Source organism: Argentina silus (genome assembly GCF_951799395.1).
Source record: "Argentina silus genome assembly, chromosome: 4".
Lineage (NCBI taxonomy): Eukaryota > Metazoa > Chordata > Actinopteri > Argentiniformes > Argentinidae > Argentina > Argentina silus.
Window position 1 is genome coordinate 5,770,245 of NC_139658.1, and position 16,385 is coordinate 5,786,629.

The 16,385-nt window shown below is 45.3% G+C and overlaps 1 protein-coding gene across 1 annotated transcript in view; it reads left to right on the plus strand.

Annotated features, from left to right (window-relative positions):
- bsnb (bassoon (presynaptic cytomatrix protein) b) overlaps positions 1–16,385 on the plus strand; it is a gene marked incomplete at both ends in the record, with an annotated part of 49,825 nt that overhangs the window by 7,555 nt on the left and 25,885 nt on the right. The window contains one exon of the mRNA XM_083667640.1: positions 6,479–7,399. Within this exon, the coding sequence (XP_083523766.1) occupies positions 6,479–7,399 (921 nt within the window). The remainder of the gene's footprint in view (positions 1–6,478; positions 7,400–16,385) is intronic.

The window sequence follows — 16,385 nt, forward strand, 5'->3', positions numbered from 1 at the left end:
ATGATGGTGATGATGGTGATCGTGATGGTGCTGTATTTTATAAGATGGCTTATTTCATTAGTACATACTAAGGCCCGGATCCCACCTTTACCACTGAAGCAGAGCTCTGTGAGGGAGAGGTACTGTAGCATTCTCCAAAAACCATCCCTGCCGTTGACTTTCAGGGAGGTGATTCATGGTCATGTTGATGGCTGTATAAAAACAACACTATGGCAAACATGCAATTTAGAGTTCAATTAACAGCATGTAACATATGGCCATAATATGCCATCTCTCAATTGCGAAGCTGTTAATCATACCTTTTTATCAAGTCATCTCAAATAGGAGGCTGGCATTGTAAATGTATGTCTTTGCATGAGTGTGTGTATAAGTGTGTACACACATGATTATGTATGTGTGTGAGTGTGTCTGTCTGTTTGTGCGTGTTTGTATTTATATATGTATGCGTATTCAAATGGATAAAGCAAATGCTGCCATGACAGAGATGAGACTGCATGATTGCCATGAAAAACAGTTTTGAGTGAATGTGATGATGACAAGCTGGTCTTAGGTGGGTGAGTCAGGTGTTCCAATAATAACAGCCTCAGCTGTCTACAGCCTGATCATTTCCTGGGGGGAAAAGAGAGAGAGAGAGAGAGAGAGAGAGAGAGAGAGAGAGAGAGAGAGAGAGAGAGAGACTCCAACAATAGTCTCCTACCATTATACAGAGGAGTATCTGCTTTGCGATTGGCTCTATTTATAGACTCTCTCTCCTTGCAATGCAATGATCTCCCACAGTCCAGCACAGTGAGTGAGTGACAGATAGACAGAGAGACAGACAGATAGACAGACAGACAGACAGACAAACAGGCATGGAAAGGTTAGTTGTGCCTTTTTTGAGGACCGTAGAATGATATCTTTTCCATGGTATCAATAACAGTTTGTTTCATGCTATTAAAGCCATTTCAGTTGAAATCAAATTGAGCTGGAGAATGGCCTTGAGACTAAAGAAGAAACAAAGCCAGAAAGAGAGAGATAGAAATCCTGGAATGAGATTACAGTGTAAATCGATAAGAAACAGTCGCAGTTAAATGACAAGATAAAGCCATTTTGGATTGTCTGAATGCACTATCCTGAGTATTCACATGAGGAGAGCCCACTAAATGGCATGTAACCATGATTTAATTAGAGCAGAATTAATCACTGATGAATCAAAGCCAACTTGAAAGCCATGCTGTCTTTAGCCTGAACATGTTTACATAAACTTGTATAAAAGCTGGGGTAGCTACAGAACCAAGAATATGATATCAACAAATGCTGTGTCCTGAGCCTCAGTTTTGTGCTTGCCTGTCCAACAAGCCCAGGTGTTCTAATTCAAAGTAACACTTACTATTTCAAAAATCATATTTATAATAACTCTTTATGTATGCCACTTACTTTCACAATAGTGATGTGTCAGTGAATCCAAGGCAGCATGAGATGTATAATGCTCTTCTCTGTAATATGTGCAATGAGAATCTTTTCAAATAAAACTTACCAATAAGCTGATGCTGTAGCGTTGAGCTTCACTCCAGTCAGTAGACTGCACTAACTGGGTCGAGTATCCAACTGAGACACAACAGGCTGCATTTTGCAGACATAGATACAAAGAGAATTGCCAGATATTGCATGTAGGGGGTTATGTTTTGACTGTATGCCATAACATTACTTTTGACCACTGATCTAAATGTCTTACGTTTTAGATAGGAGCAATTTTCTCTCCTTTCAGAATTGGCTGAAATGTATTCCACATCAGGCTGGCGGTTGGGCTGCAGCAGGCTAGTGATTGGGCTATTCTAGGCTGGTGGTTGGGCTATTCTAGGCTAGTGATTGGGCTATTCTAGGCTGGTGGTTGGGCTATTCTAGGCTAGTGATTGGGCTATTCTAGGCTGGTGGTTGGGCTATACTAAGCTGTTGGTTGGGCTATTCTAGGCTGGTGGTTGGGCTATACTAGGCTGTTGGTTGGACTACAGCAGGCTGGTGGTTGGGCTATACTAGGCTGTTGGTTGGACTACAGCAGGCTGGTGGTTGGACTACAGCAGGCTGGTGGTTGGACTACAGCAGGCTGGTGGTTGGGCTATACTAGGCTGTTGGTTGGACTACAGCAGGCTGTTGGTTGGGCTACAGCAGGCTGGTGGTTGGGCTACAGTATGTAAATAGCTTTGACAGAAAGCAGAGGGATTCAACAAGCCCAGAGCCACAAAAGAAACTGACAGCTGCCTCCTAGGCTACGGGGCTCAGGGGCTGTCCACACTCGCTCCAATGAGTGTGTGTGCATGTGTGCTTGTGCGTGTGCGTGTGTGCGTGTGCGTGTGTGTGTGTGTGTGTGTGTGTGTGTGTGTGTGTGTGTGTGTGTGTGTGTGTGTGTGTGTGTGTGCGCGCATGTGTGCATGTATGTGTGTGTGTCTGTGTATGTGCTCGCATACATACCTCTCTGGACTAGAGTCTCCCTGGCCATTCCAAGTCTCAAATTGATAAAACAACACACCTACTGTACCTGAGCAGAACATGCCTTTTCTTGGCCTAGCGAAACTGTTTCCCGACTCCAGATATGCTGTAGCTAACTCCTAACTGTCATTGTCAAGTCTTACGGCGAGTCATAGTCGTTGGCTAAAGCACTCACCAGATCTGGAGCCAGGGAAGCGAAGCGATCCTTTGTCCAGAGCAGAGTATGTAATGCTTCAACTGAACAGAAAACTCTGACTCTATCAGCCCAATACTATATAACTACCCAGTGTAACACGCTGAGCAGAGTACTGCACAAGAGTGGGTTTATTACATCTGTGCTGCATGTCAACACTATGGGACCCCCCGTTATGCCTGTCACCTGCCAGCACAACTTTGAGAGGTTTTAACTAATCAGCTTTCAGGCGTATATATTAATTTTCCTGCTTCAGGTTTATGCTTTAGAGCTCAAATGCCAGCATAGCAACATTTATTAATGAAGCAGATGGCTGTGGAAAAAGTGTGCGTTTGTATGTGTATGTGAGTGTGACTGAGCCTGTGTGTGTGTTTGTCTGTGTGTGTGTGTGTGTGTGTGTGTGTGTGTGTGTGTGTGTGTGTGTGTGTGTGTGTGTGTGTGAGAGAGAGAGAGAGAGAGAGAGAGAGAAAGTGTGTGTCTGTATACAGTACAAAGGTATAGGATGGTCGTTTGATGTCTCTTGGCCCAGTTTTGTGTGAGTTGATAAACCACTGCATTCTAAATCATCCTTTTCCCAAACTGCAGTGCTCAGCAGCTCTATGTGCTGCATGGTGATACTGCAGAGGGGTCTGCGGGGCATGGCTGCTCCGTCTGTCTGCCTCTTTGTCTGCCCAACCATTTCCCTGATTGCCACTGTGTCCGTGTGGCTTGCTACCTTCTCTGCTAGCTGAGGGTGTGGCTGACTGTGAGTGTCTCACATTAGCTCTCCGGTAACAACGGAGATAACGGAAAATGGAAAGTGAGAGGAAGAATAACAAGGCTTGATATGAGTTCATTAACATACAGTATTTGTTTTCCACTTGCATGTTTGGACATGTATGTTTAAGCTCCCAGAGGCTCTTTGCTGTTAAATGATTCCGTTTCCACAGGCACAGACTTCCCTCATAAAGCATAAATGCCTTGGATGTTATTTATGTTCAAGTCAATGACAGGAGGAGACATTAAACTGCACAAACACATAGGATGTATGATACACACTGACACACACACACACACACACACACACACACACACACACACACACACACACACACACACACACACACACACCCCTGTGGCCCATGTTCACATAAAGGGCAGTAGACAGGAATGGAATCAGTAAATAAGTGTTTTGCTTTAAAAGGAGAGCCACCAACTGATAGAGATATGGATGAAGAGATAAGAGAGAAATGAAGAGGGAGGAGACAGGGAGGCACAGATGAAGACGGGAAAGAGTGATAAAGATGAAGAGGAGAGAACAAGATGGAGGGTGCATCTAAAAGAAAAATGATGAAATCGAGTGGGGGGGACAGACAGAGACAGAGTGTGCTGTTCGCTTGATTTTTCATGAAGCAAATCAAATTTCATAAAGATTCACATGCCTCATGTAACAAGGGGGTGGCAGAGAGAGATGAGGAAAAAACAGATCTGTTTATAAACACCATTGTCTTAACTGTTGTTATGGGAGGGAGAGGGGCAGAAAGGGAGAGACGATAAATGAGGAGGGAGAAAGGAGTGACTGCTATCTGAGCCTGATAAAGACTGATTTGATAAAGACCCTAGCGTTTGTTTTGCAGCTCTTCTCCCTGTCCATGGTCGTTCTGTGCATGCTCAGCGTCCCTCCCTCCCTCTCTCATTTCTTGTGATCGACAGTGAAAACTGTGGCCTTGTCACTCAGAGTACAGAGGATCAGCAGGGCCCAAGCACAGGGACTGAGACACTGCTGTGACTGACAGAGGGACTGAAAGAATGACAAACTGACTGAGTGACACAGTAACACATTGACCAATACTAAATGACCATTACGACTAAACTAAATATAAACATATGCTAAATGTAAAATATGCTGCCTCACTGTCTATTCAGTGGTACTCACTAAAAGCCTTAGTCTGGAGCCCATAATGACAGACCATCAGGACTAATGGCTGCCAGGGGGCACCTTACACCTGGTTTAACATAGCAGATACACATTTGGCTTCCCCCACGTACAAATGGATACATCAATGGAGAGTCACTGTCTCGAAGGTAATAGGGTAATTTCAAATGTGATATGGTAATATGATGTGGTCTGGCAGACATCCTTCACTGTGGATGCGTGGCTCTGCATGACTGTTGCTTGGCTATGCATGGTGACCTGAAAACCATGCAGAAATGCAAAAGATGGTTGGTAGGGTTGGTTAGGGTTAGGGTTAGGACTAACAACATCAGAGCAATAACACAGCGCAATAGTGATATCATTCATGACATAAGAATTCATTTTACGAGAGTCTGTGTCTCTGTCCCTCAGAGTTCACAGGTAGCCATGTGTTAGGAGACATGATAAGCAGGCCAACCATTTGAAACCGGTTCTCACAACATCCTGTGATGGTGAGTAATCAAGTTAGGTGTGACAAGAACTCTCAAACCAATTAAGATGTTAATGCTTTGTATAGTGCTGCGGATTGGGTGATGGGGGAAAAACTCAGTTCTTGCCTCAGACCGTGCAGCTGGACCCAGAGCATGGATATTCATTTAACACAGTTTTTAATTATTTTTTAAAAAGTTTTTACTGTTCTTTATTTTCTTACATTATCCATGATCAATGATCAAAAATGACCGGCAAGACAAAAGAAAATTAATAAGGAAAAATTCCAGATGAAATGTCTCACTACAAATGAGAAACTTAATGAACTATGGACACACTTTATTGCAATCATTCTCTCAGAACATAAGCACCAATTTAATGAAATGTCACAATGAAATGTGGATGTCAGAGACTGTAGTCCCAGAGAGTGCTGTGGCTTTCTTAAAGTAAGTCTGTGAGGGTGTGGTGATTGCTGTATCGGTCATGTGAGGAAGAGTATACAATACCTGTGATCTTCGGTATCAAGTGTGTGTGTGTGTGTGTGTGTGTGTGTGTGTGTGTGTGTGTGTGTGTGTGTGTGTGTGTGTGTGTGTGTGTGAAACGTCCTACAGTCACATCCTACGGATCACTGATCCTTAGGCTTACATGAAAAGGGCATTGATGAAGACCACACTCTACATTGTGTCCATCTTTCTTCCTGCCCCCCAGCCCCTCTCCGCTGTCTTATTATGGCATCTCTTATATAACCACTGTCACACTGAAGGTGCTGCAGCAGCTGTCAACGCACCAGGATGCCAATTATCACATAGGTCCATGTATCACTCCTGTGACTTGCCTTCACTCTCACCTTCTCATGTGTAGAGGGAGGGAGGGAGGGAGGGATGGAAAGAGGGAGGGTGGAGGAGATGGAGGACAGTGGCAGAGAGACAGGAGAGACGGATGGAGTCTAGACACTGGCAGGCAGTGGAGAATGGGAGAGAAATTAGGTAAGAAAGACAGGTGAGATATAGTGAGAAAGGGAATGTGAGTTGGGAATTAGAGAAGGAGAGAGAACGTGAGAGAGAGGGTGATAGAGCGTCATAAAGCCTGGATAATCAGGTGTATGTGTGTTTTATTGAAGGAGCCTAGAGCTCAGGTCATTCCATGTGTCTCTGTGCTGCAAATATAATAATTTATCAGGAATGCTGTTTACCAATAAGGTGCATATAGAGAGACAGACAAAACCAATATCCTTACTCAATGCAGATATTTTGCAAATGATTTATAAACAATTTGTTCCTTACAAGCATTTATTGTTTGTTTATGTAGTATGTATTGATTTTGTCAATGAAGTCAGTCTTCTATATTTGCAGCCAATTCAGTTGGTGATACAATGCAAGCCTGCCTCGGCATATATGGACTTGCTTTTAAAATGTTGTTGCTTATTTTCATCTTAGGTCCAAGAGTGGCTATGTCTGAACTGTCAGATGCAGAGAGCTTTGGGAATGGACATGACTACACCACGCTCCAAGAGCCAGCAGCAGATCCACTCTCCGTCCCACCAAGCCAAACCAGAACCCCAGCCTGAGCCTCAAAATCAGCCCACACCCCAGCCCCAGCAACAACCCCAGCCCCAAGCCCAGCCCCAGACACAGGCTCCGCCTCAGGCACAGCCTCAAACTCAGCCCCAGGCTCCAACACAGGCCCAGCCACCACCCGGCACAAACAGACAGACTGGTCCAAGCCCAGCCCAAGTCCCTCAGCAGCCCAGGCCTGACCAGAGAGGTCCAGGGGCCCCTGGTCCAGGCAAGGCCCGGCTACCCCCTGGAGCAGTCCCTCTCCCAGGCATGGCCAAAGCCCCATCCCAGCCCGACCTGTCCCGCAACTCCCCGGCCCACCAGCCCCAACCCCAACGGCAGGACCAGACCCGCAGTGCAGGGAGCACTCCGACCCGCCAGCCTCCACCCCCAGAGCAGCCCTTTGGGAAGCTGTTTGGTTTCGGTGCATCCCTGCTCAACCAGGCCAGCACCCTCATATCAGTAGACCCACTGCAAGGGGCCCCTCAGCCTCCGCAGCAACAGCCCCCCAAAACAACCCCCAAACCAGGGGGACCCCAGGGTTCTCCAGCTGGGGCGGGTAAACCACATGCATCCCACCCAGCTCAACAAGGACCCCACGCACCCCCCCAACAGCAGCAACAGCAGCAGCAGCAGCAGCCTCACCAGGAACCCTTGAAGCCCAAGGCCTGCTGTCCCCTCTGTAAGACTAGCCTCAACGTGGGTGTCACAGCAGAGCAGCCCAACTACAACACCTGCACACAGTGCCACACCCAGGTGTGCAACATGTGTGGGTTCAACCCCACTCCGCATCTGGTGGAGGTAAGACTACGTCTATTTTTTGAGAGATTCTTGGCTGTGTGCAAGGTTGTGGATGGATTATTTCAGGTCTACACAAGAGCCAGCAGCAATGTGATCAATTGAATAGTTTATTCTCGAAAAATGCCACGTCATAGTGCAGTGTGTTTGTGTCTCCTTGGCTGCCTTGCCTTTGTGTAGACCTGTGTTTTACAGAGGCTCCCATGTTGATTTGACTCTCGGAGCTGTCATGTTATTGCTGGGGCTTGCACTATGAGTGATTCTCCATACTGGTCTATGGTAACTGCTATTGTTTGTTGGATCTGGTCCTAGATCTGTATTTCTCAGACACAGTGCATTATCAGTGTTACTCAAGCCTACACTTGGATTAGTGAATAACAAGTCTCAACCTGGAGTAGGTTACCCTTGTTATTACATAGCCTACCCTTAGCTCAATGAGGAAAACAGTAAGACAATGCTATGCTTGTCACATGTGGTTAAGTGCTGTAATTAATGTCTTGGGTGTAGAATACCATCTATTAAGAAGAAACATGAAGACAATATTACCACAGGGTTTCTGAGCTGTCTCTTTCTTCTTTTGTCCTGGGGACCTACTTTGCATGCATACCCTGTCTTTTCTAATCATGTCTGATTGTTAAAGGAGTGTCACCCTGTGACTCACCTCATCACTGAGCAGCCCCCTCTGTGGGTGGGGGGGGGGACTTTACCAATCAAAAGTACATGGGTTATTGTCCATTCTGATGAATGGGTAACCCTAGTATTAATTAGTCACTCTGAGAAGTGTTCATCTGTCGTAATGCCCAGGTCAGCTGGGGTGACCTCACCCCCAGTAGCCTTCGTAAAGGTCCTCCTACACAACAGCCGGTTAGAGGATAGAGAGGCTGGTTAGATTTTCAGCAGACAGGCAATCACAGAACGTAATTATGCAAATCAAGCCCAATTGAATGATGTCAGTAATAACAGGCTTTCTGCAGAGCTTTTTATGGGCGAGCCTTGTCTTCTTAGGCATCTGGTTGTCACAGGCAGCAGCCCTGGCCATTCATAGATTGCTATGGAAACACAGCAGCAATATCGTTTGTCAGACATCACTTTCATGCCTGGCTGCCTCCAGCCGAGGAGTTTTATGAGATGTCGGAAGTGTACAGAAACTTTGCGATTGATGTCTCACTGTTGTGTAACTTTATGTATAGCAGTCTAATGCCTGCATCAACAGCCTGCTCATCTTTCTGGCCTAGTGGCAGATTCCTGTTTGAAGCCCATGGTAGAGTAGAATTCTGGCCTCTTGTCTCTGGTCCTACAAATTCTGGTTTCGTGAGTGTATGTGTGGTGAGATTGTTGGTGTTGAAAATTTGGGGAAATTTGGAAGAGGGAGTATGCCTGCTCGGTTCTATTTTTTGTATTCCCTTATTGATCTTTATAATACAGTAATTATTTCTCCTTTTGCCCTCTCCCTCCTTTTTATTTTTTCTGTCATTCCTGTCCTGTAACCCTCTCTTCATCTCTCTCACTTTTACTCATTCCTTCTCTCTTGTTCTTGCTCTCATCTGTGTGTGTGTGTGTGTGTGTGTGTGTGTGTGTCTCTCTCTCTCTCTCTCTCTCTCTGTGGTTGTGAGCTGTTCTAAATGCTGTCCTAATGCATCAGGAGAGGATAACCCATAGGGTATTTTCTGAATGTGTGGGCAGTAGGCACAGGTGTATCACCCCTATCTATCTGGCATGAATTCTCTTAGTGTACACCTTCAGTGTGATTAGTAACCCTCTGCTTAAACAAACATGGGGTTGGTGGCAGACAGCCAGGCCCTCTGAACATAATCTCTCAGACTGCTGGGTGACTGACCTATTGGCATACAGCTCTACACATCTGACTGCCCAGCAGGTGCTGCTTCTGATCTCAGAACCTCTTCACTATTACTGACCAAGCAGCTCCCATCTACTGTACACGCGCGGTAAGAAAGACCTCTGTTGACCAATCAGAAAGATTACACGGTCTCTATTGAGTTATGTATTTAATGTGTGGGAATATGTATTTGTTTACACTAAGCTTATACCTACAATTGTTAAGCTATCTGTCCATTTGATTTGTGAGCTAAGAGCGACTGCATGCATGGGCATACATTTAAGATAGTGAGCTGTCTGTATAACAGAGAGGAGTGGAATTGTTAATATGACTGTGGCTTTTGAAGAAACTAGGAAATCTTTAGGGAATAAAATGTGGGATTATTTATGGAATTACAATGCCTTTCAGCCCATGAAAGCCATAATGCATAATTTATGTACATTGAATAGACTGTACTGTACCATATTAAATGAAGGCTCAGCATCCATTTTAATCTGAACAGTTGCTGAAGAGAGAGAGAGAGAGAGAGAGAGAGAGAGAGAGAGAGAGAGAGAGAGAGAGAGAGAAAGTTAGACATGGAGAAAGATGAGAAAGAGAAAGTGAGTGAGAGACAGAAATAATGAGTGTGAGGGATGTTACAGACTGGATGATTCATGTCAGTCAGAGTGTTATTCATGTGAGTCTCTTGGTAAATAAGATGTCCTTGTTTGTGTAGTGTTACTTCCTTCATGCGGGCTCTCTGTGAGATTGAAGGAGAATCTGTGTCATTATTATCTCCCGAGAGTTTGGTTGTAAATAGAACATAAATTGTTTTTTACTGAAGTTACCAGCCTGGTCTAATTTACATCTTAATGTGTGTGTGTGTGTGTGTGTGTGTGTGTGTGTGTGTACATGCACGTGCGTGTGCATGTGTGTGCGCGTGCATGTGTTGTTCAAATTGCTTGTGGCACAGTTAACAGTATTTCTCCAGGAGAGTCCGTCTAGTGTTTGTGTGTGCAGGTGGGGGTGGTGGGGCTTATATGTGTACATTTGCAGCTTAGGGCTGATTGTTATGGAGAGTTCTAATAGAGAACGCTTGATTCAATGACGTGCTGAACGACTATATTGTGATCATGGTTTTCATACCTTGTATTAAGTCATAGTAGGCAACAGTTTCCACACTCATGATTGGTTAGAGCTCTGACTCTGTTAACAGTAATGACATGGAAAGGACCACACTCGTTTAGAGGGAGAGAGAAGCCCTGAGTGGGTCATTAGTGTAGGGACTGAATCTCTCATAGAACTGCACCAAAAGTGCAGAGGAAAAGAAAATATAGCTCATCAATAATTCAGCCAGGGAGAACATTATAAATAGTTCATGAAATGTGGAACAGGGAGAGTGCTGCGTTTGATCCCTGGTGTTACACAAGGTCAGTGTGTGTGTGTGTGTGTGTGTGTGTGTGTGTGTTTGTGTGTATGTTTATGTGTTTGCATGTGTATAAGAGAGAGAGAGAGAGAGAGAGAGAGAAGGAGAGAGCGAGAGTTTCAGCATCAGGGCTTTTATTTAAAACACTGTCAACACACTGTTGTTTTTTCAAATGCACCGTGAAGAGGGATATGATATAACATATACATCAACCAATGACAAGAAGTGGTTATTTAAAAACTAAAACATTATGCAACTATTCAAGAATTGCTCATGTTCTTGTAGCTTGGAAATTAAACTGGGTTAGATTGGGCAAGTAGAATATAGATGAATGTAGATCGTGGCTGAATGATGTGTCAGCTGTGTCAGGGTTGGAGTCCTCTCTGACCCTCCATGACCCCTTGTGACCTCTTATGGCAACTGAGTGGCCCTGCTGATGCCAATGGCCAGAGTGGCTGCAGTGTGTGTGGCTGCTGGTAGACAGAGCCAAGGATTACTGTACTCCTGTCCAGTGGATTGATTTGCCTCTTGTAGTCCAGGGATTATGCCTGTGTAAAAGGGTCTGGAGTTGCCAGGAACAGACAGGCAAACTTCAAGATACTCACACACACACACACACACACACACACACACACACACACACACACACACACACACACACACACACACAAGCCAATATCACCACACGCCAAATATGAACAGTCCAGAGATGGTGTGGAGATGACTCAAGGAGATGTATAAGCTCACAGCTTGATCTCTCTCTCAGTATATGTGAGATACTTTGACATTCTTATGTACTGATACTGTGTGTAGAAAGCATCATTCATAGGCTAACCTAAAATAATGCTTTGATGAAAGAGCTTGCTCCGAAACGCGTCAGCAAATAAAACATCTTTGAAGGGATCAAGTTTCCGTCCGTCTAATTGACCTTCAATATGCTATATTTAGGAACTCAACATTCCCTCTCATAACTGGGCCATGTTGACTAAGCTGAAGAATCACATTTGCCCAAAAGATTTTTCTAAGAAAAGCAATGTTCCAGTTTCCTGTTGTGAATGTACCTTAATAATGTTAGGAAGTGGTTAGGACATCCGGTGTTGTGTGCTCATACACAGAACATGCCTGAACATGCCACAGCTTTGCAGAACATGGCTGCTGTGATCACACTGAGCCATAGAATAGGGGAACATGTTGGAACATTCCGGAACACACTGGAAGTGTTGCTGCCCGTTGGCACAGGCCCGGCTCACCCTCAAGAGGACCATCCTCAGCCAGATGGCTGCTGGCGCCATCTACCCAGGCCTGCCGCGCTCAGCCTGGCCTCTCGCAAAGGGGGTGGTGATGATGATACACCAACGCAGACCCCACACCTAGCCAGCCTCGACAACTTGGAGCCGGTTTCCATCACTCCTGTGTGGCACGCATGTGTGGCACGCACACACACACACTGTTCCGTAGAAAGCAGGGTTCTGCACTATGGAGTCTGTGCTTCCGTCATAGCTGATCCGCTGAGAGCTCACCTTTCTGCTCTCTTCTGCCAAATGAAATGGATGTGCTTGCAGTGCGATCCTATCTCCCCTCTGGGACCATCAGGCTCCTTAACAGCCCCGCCATGATGAGAGACACACAGATATGATCATTTGCACTATATTTCATCAGCACTTTTATTAGCTTACAACCCAATTATAGGATTACAGGGCATTTTCAATGTCTCCCTGCACATCCGAATCACGGCACCATTGTGCTTCTGTCTTTGGGCGTGTCATTGTTCATTATGGAGTGTATCTCGCGTAGCCATCTCGTTGTTGCTTACGCTGTTCTGTTACTCTGGTTGCTGTCTTGGTCTGGATGCATACGCTCCTCTGCTCATTCCATGTTTCATTGCTCTTTCCCCTCCTTGCTCATTCATCTCCCTCCTGTCTCCTTACCTCAGTAGGAGACTGCTTGCTGTTGACACATTGATTGAATTGCCAATTACTGCTGGTTGAATTGCTTGCAGTTGATGTTGCAACACGAGCACCCAGCTCTCTTGATACAGTGTCCATGCTGTTGATTTAGCAGCAACAGCAGAGACATTTAAAATGTGCACATGGGTTTTGTGTCTGTATCTGAGGTGTATGTAAGAGAGAGAGAGGGAGAAAGGGAGAGAGAGAGATAGAGAAAGAGAGAGAGAGAGAGAAGGAGAGAGGGGAAGAGGGGGTGAGGGGAGTTGGTTATTGGTGGTTCTAATCCTTGTTGGGGGTATGCTGCAATCCCCTTGAGCCTGGTGCTTAACCCCGACACACCATTGTAAAGATCCACCCACACATATGAATGACTTCTGAGAATAGTAAGCCTTATAACCTAGATGACTAGGCAGTGGAACGATGAGGGCAGTGTAGGACAGTCAGAAAACCCAATTTGAGGAGAAGGCATAAGCCTCCACATGCAGAGTTAAGGTGGTTAAAACAGCACTGCACCACATTTGTGGACTATTTAACCAGTCCACCTTAAATGTATCTGTGCTCTTTTCAATCCTACCCTTCAATTGCGTGACTTTTGACCGGTCAAATACCCATCCAGCATGACAGCAGGAAGTGAAGGTGTTGAGCAGCTGGGACAGCTTCCTGTGTGGATTAATGTGGCACCCAGCACAGATTTGGAGGGCTTAGATGCCAACCCCCCACACTGCTCCGGGGCATTTGTGTTGGTAGGCAGTCGGGGGGGCTCAGAGCAAGCTTATCCACTAGACTGTCACACACACCATCTACACTACTCTATGCCAAGACTTTTCAGTGGTATTATGGCTGGTCTCTCTGTACAGTGGTGTAGATTCCAGAGCTGTTCGCTCAATCGATGCTGTAGGATACTGTACATCTTAGCTCATGCCTCTAAGGTCAGCCTCTACCTGTCCTACATACTTTCCAACTAGCACAGTGACGATATTGAACTTGTGTTAGGCTACCTCCCCAGTTATTTTCCATGGTCTTTTTTTGAAGTGCCCCTTCTCTCTGGCTGATGAGTGAGTGTGCTTGGGAACCCTATAAGGAATATCAGCATTGCCTTAATCACCTCTTCAGAACTCATCATCGTCAAGGCCTGGTAGCTGTGCTAACGAGCTCCAGCAATGCTCCAAGGGCCCCTGGCTGTGCCGTGTATCTCCCCGCTGTCAGAGCCACAGAGGTGGGGTGAAGCAGGCCCTCCACCCCCACCCCCCCCATTAAGTCCCCTTGTCTCTATACATCATTTCATCCGCCTCGTCTGCACTCCTCTCTATTCCCTACAGCTCCACAGACATGCGACTACTCCCACTAATTCTGCTATTAGCAAAGGGAGAGGGGGCAACAGAGGGAGTGTGCGCGCTAGAGAGAGAATGTGTTAACTGTGAACACTGAGAAGGAAGCTAACACAAAGAGAATGAGAGAATGTTCCGATAAAAAAAGACAAGTGTGATGATGTATTCGCGAGAGAAGACAGAAACACAGAGAGTGGGAAGGCAAGAGAAAGAAGCGCAGAGGCAAAGCAAAACAAAGACAAAGAGAGAAAGACAAGAACTCACTGATAACTCACTCTCACAGACATCAGGTTTCACCCCTTAATCCTCCCAAGGTATGCAACTGTTTGTCAGTCATCTGGGCATGCTCACTGTGTAGCCAGGCCCTGTTTTGATGCTCTGACCTGTGGGTATGTTTACATCATCAGCAGCAGCAGCAGCAGCAGTAGCAGCAGCTACCATGCACTCAGCCAAAAACAGTACCACTCCTACCACTTTCTCCATTAGTGTGGACACTACAACTCCATTACCAGCGCATCTCTGCTGCTATAAAACAGTCTGTGTTAGGAGCTTTTATGAAGTCATTGTCTCGCTTACTGTAAAGTTCAGTCCAGGATAAAGACGGAGAGAGAGGGGGGGTGATTGGTATCCTTGTTGGGGGTATGCTGCAATCCCCTTGAGCCTGGTGCTTAACCCCGACACACCATTGTAAAGATCCACCCACACATATGAATGACTTCTAAGAATAGTAAGCCTTATAACCTAGATGACGAGGCAGTGGAACGATGTTCGTGAATGTGTCGGATGGCAACGTAGGAGAGTCAGAGAAGAGAGAGAGAGAGGTACAGAGGTATGCCGTCTCTCCTGTTTGAAGGCTTGACTCTGCAAGCTCTTTTTAGAAGGAGATTAAATATTAATAAGTAGATTAGTGAGATCACAGGGCTTTGGTGCAACTTTAAGAGATATTGCTTAAGGTACTGTACAAAAGGGATGGGACATGACAGAAGAGGGCTATATTGCTCTTTCTCTCTTGGCAAAATCAAATAATTGAGCCCCTGGGTGGGTCACCTCTTGCTCCCCTCAATTTATTATATTATTTATTTTATTGGACTCCAGTCCAATATAATCTCCCAGCTGAGCTCTGCAATGAGCACATCTCCCCTCAACCAAATCCAGCTGGGATGCAGACTTGAGCCAATAGTAGTAAAAGTTGAGTTAGCTCAACTGGTCTCTTGTGTCTGTTAACAGGTTCTGGATCTTGGGATCTTATACTGTATATGGCTATAGGACTATCATTCTGGCTCTACCATAAGCTTTAAGGTTTTCCACCTTGCTTCTGATGTGAGCCTACAGTGTCTGCCGTCGTGGGTGTAAACTGAGATCAATTTCCCTGGTCCAGGACCATGGGCATCCAGGCCAAGAGGATCCCACCAGGAGTCAATGACTGGAAAGTCAGGACCTTTTTGCTGTTGTTGGGCATAGCAGAACATCAATCTGTTTTTAGTTTGCTGTTATGGATATAATGCAGACTGTTCTATTAATCGGCGTAATGTTCCTGAGAGATCGATCTGCCTCATGTGTTTTACTTAGATGAAACTGACCAAAAGACTGTTAATGTTTAATCAGATTAATAAATCTTGTTGGCTTACTCATACACTCTCTGATTTCACCAGATTCTGGTAATGCTCAAGTTTGCCACGTCATTGTGGAGTGAATGACAATGACATCACCTCATTCTGGTAACATCCGCCCTGTGCTGAAAACTCTCTCTCTCTCTCCCTCTCTCTTTCTCTCTCTCTCTCTCTCTATTTCTCTCTCACTGTAGAGATTGATGGATTGATGGATTGATGCTCTGCTGAGAAGTTCCTGGCCTCTGTCGGTGTTTAATCACACTCCATTCTGATTGGCTAGTGTAAATCACAGTCAATCTGATTTGCCAGCATAAATTGTTCTCATTCCCACTAGCCAGCACTCTTGCTAACATTGAAAAGAGTTCCTTTGGCCCATGTGCTGATTGAAGGTTTGCCCAAGTGGAAAAAAAGACAGCAGGAGAGCAGGAGACTGATGGGGAGGACAGAAAGGTGAAAAAGGTGGAAAGGCACTCTATCTTTCTTGTTGTTTGTCTGTAGACTTGTCCAGAGAAGCAGATGTCCCCATTTCTAATCTGTGCTGACCTATGTGTCTCTGAAGCCTATGCTCACTGCCACTCTGGCTGAAGGGAAGAAACACTGTAATTCATCCTGAATATACTCTGGATTAATTAACAGACTTGACAGATTGACATGAATACTAAAAAACAAAAGAACAAATAAAATGTTGAATCTTGGCAGTCGCTGACTGGTATATTAGTGTTTCTATGTCTGTCTGTGTGTCTGTGTTTGTTAATGAGAGAAGGACAATAGAGAGAGCGAGGAGAAATAATATTCGTGTTCAAATTCTTGGAACACTCAGTACAGAGAAACAAACAACCGTGTACCCCTCCCTTCCTTACTCC